The sequence below is a fragment of the Micropterus dolomieu genome, linkage group LG05 (genome assembly GCF_021292245.1).
Source record: "Micropterus dolomieu isolate WLL.071019.BEF.003 ecotype Adirondacks linkage group LG05, ASM2129224v1, whole genome shotgun sequence".
Taxonomy (NCBI): domain Eukaryota; kingdom Metazoa; phylum Chordata; class Actinopteri; order Centrarchiformes; family Centrarchidae; genus Micropterus; species Micropterus dolomieu.
In genome coordinates, this window is record NC_060154.1 from 9,634,524 (window position 1) to 9,644,962 (window position 10,439).

The 10,439-nt window shown below is 39.8% G+C and overlaps 2 protein-coding genes across 7 annotated transcripts in view; both read left to right on the forward strand.

Annotated features, from left to right (window-relative positions):
- Positions 1 to 6,811, forward strand: part of csnk1g2b (casein kinase 1, gamma 2b) — a 41,037-nt gene extending 34,226 nt beyond the window's left edge. For 3 of the 6 annotated variants that reach the window (XM_046048796.1, XM_046048797.1, XM_046048798.1), the window contains exons 7-12: positions 1,565 to 1,649; positions 1,750 to 1,898; positions 2,174 to 2,257; positions 3,595 to 3,696; positions 4,868 to 4,974; positions 5,843 to 6,811. In XM_046048796.1, the coding sequence (XP_045904752.1) occupies positions 1,565 to 1,649; positions 1,750 to 1,898; positions 2,174 to 2,257; positions 3,595 to 3,696; positions 4,868 to 4,974; positions 5,843 to 5,897 (582 nt within the window). In that variant the 3' untranslated portion in view covers positions 5,898 to 6,811. The remainder of the gene's footprint in view (positions 1 to 1,564; positions 1,650 to 1,749; positions 1,899 to 2,173; positions 2,258 to 3,594; positions 3,697 to 4,867; positions 4,975 to 5,842) is intronic. The other 3 variants (XM_046048800.1, XM_046048802.1, XM_046048801.1) reach the window with 3 other exon arrangements.
- A 2,460-nt stretch (positions 6,812 to 9,271) lies between these two features.
- mfsd12b (major facilitator superfamily domain containing 12b) overlaps positions 9,272 to 10,439 on the forward strand; it is a 10,315-nt gene continuing 9,147 nt past the window's right edge. Inside the window, exon 1 of the mRNA XM_046048803.1 lies at positions 9,272 to 9,560. Coding sequence (XP_045904759.1) covers positions 9,290 to 9,560 — 271 coding nt within the window. The 5' untranslated portion in view covers positions 9,272 to 9,289. The remainder of the gene's footprint in view (positions 9,561 to 10,439) is intronic.

Here is a 10,439-nt window from a genome sequence, read left to right on the forward strand (position 1 = left end):
ATATCTATCATTCACATGGCCTTAGGAACAGAGAGCCTGGAGTTCATCCTCTCACACTGGTCTCCCAACTGATGTATCTGTTGTACCCACTTGCCAACAAACTGTTATGTCATCAAATCCATTAATTTGCAAATCATTATTGATCGCACTTGTTTGTTTGTGAAAGATGAAATATAGTTTCTACTATTGAGTTCCTGCTGCTGCTGCTGATGTTATTACAGCTGATGGCAGCAAAGGCTAAAGCTGGTCCCCCCAGATCACCTGAAAACCACAGACCAGAGTTTTACACCTTTTTAAACTCCTTTTTAAATTCTTCAAAACTATGTTTCATTACAGATCTACAGTAACTAGAAGTGTAACTGATTATCTTCTCTGATATCCTAAAGACTTTCTGTGTGCATTTCGGCCTCACACCACTTGTTTTTATGATATCATGACTGGATTCACCTGAGGTGCTTACAATCAAATATTTACATCAGTGAGTTGAAAATAGGGACTGTCGCTGTGAATGTGGGCCCTCCCTCATATTTGCATATGTGATGTTACATGAACAGTCACATGTGACAATGCTTTGCATTTCAACAGTGAATTGAGAAAGGTTAAAGAAGCACAGGACAAGCTCCTGGAGGGCAGGTTATAGCTGCACAGAGTTTCAGGGCTTTTAAAAGTCGTTGATATCAAAGGTGTACATAGAACGAACTAGAAGACAGGACGCCTCATCTGAACATTTGCTACGTGGGAGGAAGCTTGTGGTAGATGAATGTGAGGGATGCATGAATGTGGGGGATGTCGGTGGCTCAGGCCAAAACAAGTTCTCACCAACACACAGCATGACAGTTAGCATTAAAATACAATGAGGTCCTACAGTGACCAGATATGAAACTCACAATGAGTTGTCCACACGCCTGTATGGAGTATAACGGTTTTTCTGGTCTAGTGAATCCCTGTTGGTAGTCAACAATGGTAGATTGAGTGTGTTGCCCGAACAACACAAGACAATATGAGAACTTTTCTAAACCTAAAATGTACAGGCCAGTGGGTGAAGTGAAACCATTTCAGATGCTTTCAACTAGTATGAAGTAGGTCTGTTCATTTCTATGGATTGAGACTGTGATGCCAAGTATGACATTATATCATAGCAGAAAATAATTATCCATTCAGGGAATTTACAGTATGTGGCCCCAAGGTGACTTACTGCAAGATAATGCTCTCTGTCAAGTATAAAAATTGTGGGATGAATCTGGGATGGTTGGAGACAGGTGACATAATGGACATGAATTGACACCTCAATCCTCTGACATGGACACAATTGCAGTTGTTGTGGTGACTGCTGTTCTGTTGTTTACATAGTTGTAATGCTACAAGTCCTGTTTTGAGTCACTGCCGTAGCTGGTGACAAAAGTGGTCTAGAATTGTACCGAACAAGGGTTTCCATGAGTGCAGTACCATGGCAGACAAATGCGATTTTCACCAACACAAGGCCCCAGTGCTGTGCATACAGCCACACCTGTATATTTGATAAAATTTTGAGTGTAATATGTATTTTTTTCTGTCTCCCTTCTAGGCGGACACTTTAAAGGAGAGATATCAGAAAATTGGGGACACCAAACGGGCGACGCCCATTGAAGTGCTTTGTGAAAGCTTCCCTGGTCAGTAAAACCAACCAGTTTCCTTTGTCTGATGTGTTGTTTAATTTCTTCCTCCTTCAACCTGGTTTCTAATTTAACAATATCTTCTCTTTTGCTACAGAAGAGATGGCCACCTACCTGCGGTATGTGAGGAGGCTGGACTTCTTTGAGAAGCCTGATTATGACTACTTGAGGAAGCTCTTCACTGACTTGTTTGACAGGAACGGCTATGTCTTTGACTATGAATATGACTGGGTCGGCAAATCACTTGTGAGTGGCTCTTACCGAATCCACTTATCCTCCCCTTCTTTTCCCTCTGAAATCCTTTGATTTGATCGAGTCTGACGACTGCAGTTGCTTTATTGCTCTCACTGTATTTATTTGTCACTGACAAATTCTTTTTCCAAACCCTGCTTTGTAAATTTACTTACATTGTGGGTGTTGAATATTTTTACCTTTTTGCTAAGTACAACAACGTAGTTTTCATTTCAGTCATTAATTTCCTTTAAATTGTCTTTTTGGTGCTGTCCTTGTTTTTCCCGTAGCCCACGCCGATAGGCCCTATCCCCAGTGACACGCCCGTGCAGCCCAGCAGTAGAGACAAAGCACAACAGCAGACCAAAAACCAGGTGAGGTCATCAGCATTAAAACACAACAAACAGCACACCCACCCACCAATCTGTCAACCAACTGACCGACAAGCCAGCCGACCCTGTCATTCAAGTTCCTCTGCCAGGCTGCTCTTGTTGTGTCCAACTTTAATCAGCTTCCCGGAGAAAATGGCTGCCGTTCAGTTCCTCCTTCATTCCTGTTCCCGTCTACAGTCTGACTGCTTGGCGGTTGACATCACCTTTCCTCAAATACTTTGTTAGGCAATGTTTGATGCCTTACTAGTGAATTAACAGACACGCACCATCATGAGGCAGGCTCTCCTGGTCCAGCTGTGAAACAAAGCACCGTTTATTCTTCACACTTTGCCACTGTAATCCAGTCATTGCATGCATGAGTTGAAAATGCAAAACTGCATTGTTCATACTAGTAATGACAAGCTATATGCTTAGTGTGTGACAAAGTGTGGACTTATTTTATTTTTTAATTCCTTTTTATTGGCATGCAAACCGAGCCTTGTTTTGTTTGTTTGATTTAGTAGAGGGGTAATAAGTCAAGAGTTTTAGTAGAAACAGCCATGAAATTTGTCTGATAAACACAAATCATGGCTGTTGATCTAGATGAGTCTGACTCATTGTTTCCTATAAAGCCATACAGGGAATGCATTAGATTTTATGATGGACTTATTACAGTGGACTCTAGCCTCTTTTTACTGCTCTACATTTAACATGATTGGCTTGATATCAACCTGCAGCACTTTGAAGCTCGCAGAGCACCACCTCTAGTACTGTGCACAACGCCCATTACTGTAAAAACCTGTAACATCCTGGTTAAAAGTGCAGTCAGCTGTATCAAAGGAAAACATCTGCTGTCTGTCTTTGTAGTTAAAGGTTGAATTTGTTGGTGGAAAGAGAAAAAATACAGCAAATGAAAACAGATTAAAAAAAAATGCTGTTACCCAAATGCCCAATATCATAGATAAGTGTCTGTGTTGTATTGAATTTGCAGTCCTAGCTGAGGTGATCAAGGCTGTTTTTTTTTACTCCTGCATGACTTTATTAGTGTGTTGATATGTGCTTCGCATAAATTTTTGCTTCCCTCTACTCCTCTCTTAACATAGTTTGTCTTAACAAGCCTGCTTCTGCTTGGAAGATGTCTTCTATAATTTTTTTTTCTTTTTTTTTTCGTTCACTCCCCTTTGTCCTTCCTCCCTCCACACCTCTGCCCTAACCGCCCCCCCACCACACTGCCTCACCCTCAACCCTCGACCCCTCACCCCACAACCTTCTTTTCCGCCATCCTCTTTCTCACCACTTCTCAACCACCTGCCTCAACCCTTTTTGCTCTTTGCATCAAGTCACCCGAGCCCAAAGGAAGTGAGTCTCAGCCCACTCCAGTGACCAATAAGGAGACTCTGGGGTCGCACCTCACAGCTGAGCGGCTGGGGGGCTCTGTTCAGGTACTGCTGCTGCTGCTGCTCTGATGGCAAATGCATGAAGCCACGTAGTTTTGTATGTGTCTGACCCCACACTGCCTGCCTGTCAGGTGCTCTGTGCTCTGGACTCTCTCTGTGTGTCTGCATCAGACTGTTTGAATCCCCGTGTGTCAGTGCTTTGCCTGTTCTGCTTGCTCTCATTGCTTCATTCGCCTCATCTGCTGAACGCTGCCCACAGGAAGGGCCATGCAAAGACATCAAACAGCCACCTCATGAAATAAAGTTTAAGTCATTAGAAAAACACAGAAACTGATAGGCCAAAAGCAACAAAGTACATTTTTTCTTTTCAGTTTCCTCATTAGTACAAATACTGAAGAGCAATCAAAACTATGAATACAATCTGTTTTGCTTTTTTCCATATATTCATTGTGTCAAAAGGCCAGTTCTGTGTTGTGAGAAAACAGAGGCCTCCAGAGTAAATCTGGCACAAATATGCCACCTTGTGTTGGCTGATAGAATTGCAGCTTTTAAAGGATAGGTTCACAATTTTTACGGCTGTCCTAAAACAGATTTCACATTGCTAAATGCACATGGAAACAGGTTTTGTTTTGCTATTATCATTTCTCCTGCTTTAATGCTCTCCCAATGGAAGAGGTGGGGGGCCCGAATTTACAGTCTGAAAAAATGTGTCACAAAATTATCTGAAGCTAATGTGAGGCTGCAGCAGTCTGGGTTAGTTAAATCATGTGTGTCTTTTTAGTATGAAATTCCCTCTTTGTTTTCACAGACACTGTTTCCATGCTGTGCTGCACTGCAGATAGTAACACAAAGTGGTTATAATATAACTTTGAAATATATTCTCTCACTCAAACTACTGATACCTCATTTTAGCTTTAGTTGAATATTTGCACAGATCGAGGCCTCTGGATTTTGTCCCCCATTTCTAACATTGCAAGAACATTAGAAATAGTCCTCTTAATGGGTGGTATGAACAGGGGGACTGATTGCTGCAAGCAAAGACATGAAAAAAATGTCCAGGTTACATACCAAGCTGCTCTACTTACCTGAAAGGGCAGATTAATTGAGATAATCAAGGTTACATATTTTTATGTGAATGTTCATCTCCACCCTGCAAGCAGTGGCTCCAAATGTATGTGTGTGTGAGCAGTCTGGTGTCCTTTTTCTACCCATGCAGGTGATGAGCTCAACGAATGGAGAGCTGAACACTGATGATCCCACAGCCGGACACTCCAACGCTCCCATCACCGCTCCCACCGAGGTTGAAGTGGCTGACGAAACAAAGTACGAAACAGCTGTCCAGATGCATTTTTATTGTGTGTTCAAATCCAGTGTTAATTTGGAAACAAAAGAGTCTTTTTTTTCCATTCCTTACTGAATCTTTTTAGATAAAGATTTTATAATTTGTTTGTACAACTCAAGTGACTTCAACCAGTGAAAGTGACATTCAATGCTGGATAAAATTGGGACTCCTGTGACCTTAATCAGTACGTTTACATGCATTTAAGAAACCAGGTTATGCAGGTAATCGGAGAAGAACTTTACAGGCACTCTACTAACCTGGTTACTGTGAATATGCGTGCCTGCAGTTGTGCAAACAAATTTGTCCCCTACTCTGACCTTATGTTAGAAGTATTACTTACTTATTTTAACTGTAGCAGCGATAGAAAATGCTGCTTCCTTTTTTAAATCCTAAATTTTACAGCAGTCACAACAGCGTTGTCAACCTATTTAGAATACGAGAGGACACTTTGTGTTAGTTTCTGTTTTTAGTCTGAATTTAAACAGAATTCATTTGAATGCGAGAATGTATCTCCTATTATCTCTCTTTGGGAGTCTTTGTCAAAAATATCACTGGGGAAATTAAGTTTCTCTAATCCGCTGCCTCAATGTTTGTTGTTTCCATGATGTTTAAGTCATCAGTTTACTGGAGGAAGTTGTTTAAGTGTATGTATAAATGCACTGAATGTATTCTTCATTGCTTTTTGCTAATTAAGAAGCAAAGTTTTATCATAGTTTAGCAAATATGCATCATACTAACTGGAAACCAGATCCAAAATTTAACCAGATATTGACATCCAACCCTAACAAGCAGCATTTTAAGCGCTGTATACCAATATCTCATTTCCTAAATGTGTTTTTTTTACTGCAGGTGCTGTTGTTTCTTCAAAAGGAGAAAGAGGAAAGCCCTCCAGAGGCACAAGTGAAAGAAGAGAACGGAGAGAACTTGAAACATTGTGGTCACTGTCAAGTTTTAAATGGAAGCAACTACACAGACGCCCTGTCCCTTATCTCTTTCTAGCTTCCCCCTCACCTCTTTATCCCTCTCACCTATCACTCTGTACTCCCCCAACCCGACCCTCTCGCGCTCTCTCTTTCTCGTTCTCAGTGCTCCCCGGCTACTGGAGAGTTAAAGGAATGTTCACACAACAGACTCTTGATTCCTTTACCGACGAAAAATAAACGTACCTGCATTACAACGGGGGGCTTGAGGAAAAAGTAAAAAAGCTGTAACAAACTCGAATACCGTGGTGTGAATATGATATAAGATACTGTTTTAAACAGTTGTTGTATTCTAGATTCCATAAAGAACGCTTATTGTTCCAACAGGATCAGGGGGAACCATTCGAGTGAAAAGAAAGAAATTTACTCTTTTAGAGAATTTTTTTCTTTCTTTCTTTCTTTTTCTTTTTTTGGTGTGTGTTTTGGGATCAAGGTAAAGAGGAAAAGGTGAACTGTGCTCAGTTAAATCTCAAAGACACAGGAAGCATTTCATCTTTAAAACAGAATTTGGAGGATTATTAAGTTTTTTTTCCTTCTTTTTTTGTAATTGAATCCTCAGTTTTCGAAGTCGAATCCCTGCATTGAAAACTTATTTTTATGTTGTAGTGTTCTGGAGTTCAATTCTTTTCCTCACTCTGGCTTTCTTTTTTTGTCTGTCAACATGGACTTTGTAGCACAGTCACTGGCCTCAGGTACTGTGGAAGATTGAGAGAAACAGATATTAAGCTCTCTTATTATTATTGCACTTTTGGAAAAAAAAGAAAAGAATTACAGTGGAAACTTTAGGTTTGAAATTAACAATTAAGAAAACAACTTAATAAAGACTGATCTAGGAAGATTCAACGCTTATATCTGAGTTATGGCTGAAAAATGTTGTCGATTTACATGGAGGAGAAAAAAAAATGTCTTTCGGATTTTATTTCTTACATCAAAATAATTTACCAGGAAATCATAGTTTGTGCCTTTCTAAGTAAAATGTTTAAAGCTCAAGTGAGTGTCCCGCAATGACATTTTATCTAATCTGTCCCAAATGCTCACTGGATTACTGTGTGTCTGTTTTTGTGTGTGTGTGTGTGTGTGTGTGTGTGTGTGTGTGTGTGTGTGTGTGAGAGTGAGAGAAAATCTGGAGGTTTTCTGTAAGTGAATATGTTCAATGACTGTGTGCACATCCCTTGCCCTCACTAATAAGCAGTATACATCTCCTCTCTTCGTCCTCTGCTGTGACAATCAACACGTCTGTACACTGCATTGTTTGGTTTGGAGAGAGATCAGGACAGTTTGTGTGTGCGCGTGTGAACGTGTGCACACATGCTGCCAGCTCAGAGATCCATCAGACAACAACCCAAATCTGTTTGAACTGCCGTTTCATTTTGTCAGTAGGTCACAGACAGACATGCAGCTGAATGAGGTTTTCTTGTTTATAAGGTACATCATGTCTCTCAAATTAATGGGCCGTTGTTTCTGAGCCTGAAAACAAAGGAACCTTGGCAAATTCAAAGTGTACTGGATTGGAAAGAAACAATTGCCCTTTTTTGAGTTCCTTGCTGCTGCTAACAATAGTTTCATGTAGGGCTGCAACAAGTGATTATTTTCATTGTTGATAAATCTGCTGACTATTTTTCTTGTTTAACCGACTAATCATTTGGACTATAAAACATCAGAAAACTGTGGAAACTGCCCATTACATTATCCTGAGCCACACAGTGATGCCAATCAAATGTCTTGTTTTGTCTGTCCAAATATTCACTACTATATTGTAAAACCAAGAAAATTAGTGAATGCTCACATTTGAAAACCTGGAACCATCAAATTACATTTTTTGCTTAAAAAGTGACTTAAATGATTAATTGATTATCAGAATTGTTCCTGATAAATTATTTTTTGGATTGATTAATCGTTGCAGCTCTAGTTTCGTGCATCTCTTCGATCATTTGTTTTATGTGTTCTTTTTGTTTCCTGACCAAAATAAGGTATGTCTGGCTTGGTCCCCTCTGTGTGTGTTCAGCATTGTTTAATTCTCCCCTTCAAGTTATTTAAAGGAGTGCTCCAGGGATTTTAATATTGTGCTAGCATACAGCTGGGGGGACACAACAAGAGACAGATTTTTAAAAAGAAGCTCAAAATCAAAGCAGCAGAAGCCAAGATATCCTGACTAATATGGGTCAATTAGCACTTTCCTGCCTACTAAATGCCCACCCTCCTTTAAACTTCACATATTCAGTTTGTAAAGCATGCTTTATATTAAAAGTGTTAAATCTCAAGCCCAGGTGGAGATAACTGATAACATCACTATGACATTGTCGGGGTTATAACTTTGTTAAACAGGACGGACTGACCAGCATGTCAGCACTGTGTGATCTTAATTATGACCAAGACCACCACAATTCAAATTAGCTTTATTGGCATGAATTCAATATGTGTCACGAAATAGTTGAGAGAAGGTTTTTCACTGGAAAGTTTACATAAGGAAATATTACGATTGTATAAAGCTTTACTAATATGTTGAAACAAAATACTTTGTTGCAAAAAAGACATCAAAGACCAGTTGAGGAGCTAAATTTCAAAAGTAAAGCAAATTTAAAACCCAAATATAATTGCAAAGGAGAAAACTCAGAACATGGCATGTTGCTTGCATATAATCTGGTCAGCTTTTAAAGGAAATTTTTATTTAAGATTCTGAAGGGTCTGCAAACCTAATTGATTTTAAGTTGTGAAGGAGAAATGAATATTTGTATAAGGAAGATACAGCAGACTTAAGTGGGTCCCGTGCTTGAATCGCTCGCCATGTGAAGAACAGAAAGAGGAACTGTTTGTTTTTCCTTACATTATTGTAACTCACGAGTTTTCAAATGCACTCATGACCACACTTTGACTATTCATCTAATTTAGTCTACACCGGAGGCGTGTACATTGCAGAGCTGTATAATAACTTTAAAGACAAAACAAATACCCAGCTGGTGCAAGGTTGACACAGGGTGCACCAGTACGCTTTTTACGCGTTGTTAGCCTCCCGTCAGTGTATCCCGTGCCGCTGATCGCTCAAAAAGCTTTTGTTGGCGATGAAAGCTAAACCGCTTCAGCTGACCAGCGTAGGATCCAGCTTGGCATAATCCGCTACACTGCGTTTATTATATGATTTGTAGGAGATCTAATTGGGGAGACTTTTTTTTTTTTGGAGATGCTCAGACCAAGGTTGAACTGTGTTTTTGCTCAGCGTCTGTTAGTGTAACTATTTTCAGTATGTATTTGTAAATATGACAACGACAGATCTCTAATTGTGAATAAAGGAAGTTTTATCACAGGAATCAAATCAATCATGGAGCAGTTTGTGCCTGCTGATCGGTCTTTATCAGTCTGCAGGCGGATATGTTACGCAGCGGGACATTTTCTAAACGACCTGTGCGCCTCCATGTGGTTCACCTATCTGCTGGTCTATTTCCACTCTGTGCTCGGCTTCCAGAGCACCTATGCAGGTGTGATGCTGCTGATTGGTCAAATAGCGGACGGCGTCTGTACGCCTCTGGTTGGATATGAATCCGACAGAACACCGGGCATCTACGGCAGGAGAAAATCCTGGCATCTGCTGGGTAAGTAGCGGACACCGTCTGTTCCTCACAATCGTATAAAAGGCTTTCAAATAAAGGTAAAGTAATTTTAAGCCTTCTGAAATGTAGTTGGCTGTAGGCTTAGGTGAAGTCAGCTAAAATGGGGCAATTTTGGTAAATGTTAGTCATTTAAGACCATCCAATAAGCTATGCATTAGATCTAATGACATTTTTATAAATTGGCATGGGTCTCTTAAATATTTATTTCTAAACAAATGTGAAAACGTCTACTTGTTTTATAATTATGAGAGTTTGAGTATCAGCATGTTGCCTCTGGGCCAGCTATTTAGGTTAAATGTAAAGAGAGAACAACACACTCATTTTAGCTGAATATTGTCTTTGGGGTGCCACCAACATCTTAGATACATTTAATGCAATAAAAAGTTGAACAAATATTTGTTGTAGCAACACTTCAAGATCCGTAATTGTGATTGGCTGTAAAATTTTAGACAGCTATAAAGCTCCAACCTTATTTGGCCCATTTTACCTGATTGCCTATTTTAGCTGAGTTCACCCTATACTCTTCCACAAAATTGTACTTAATATAGAGTAAAAGTGCTTAGTTAGGCTATTTGGATTATTAAAGCGATATTATAGAAAGATGATTATAGATGTCCCTACAGGATTTTTTTAGTGACAACCCCCAATACTTATTTTGTTTAGGCTATATGGTGCTTTTCTAAACCTAAATAAATGCTCAAAACACTAGGCCAACGTGTAATAACATTCTAGAGACATTAAAATGATTTCTTCTCTATTTTCCAGGAACTGTTTGTGTTTGTGTATCTTTCCCCTTCATTTTCAACCCCTGCCTGGCCTGTCACGACAACGCTCCTCAGTGGGCTCAGATTGTTTACTTTT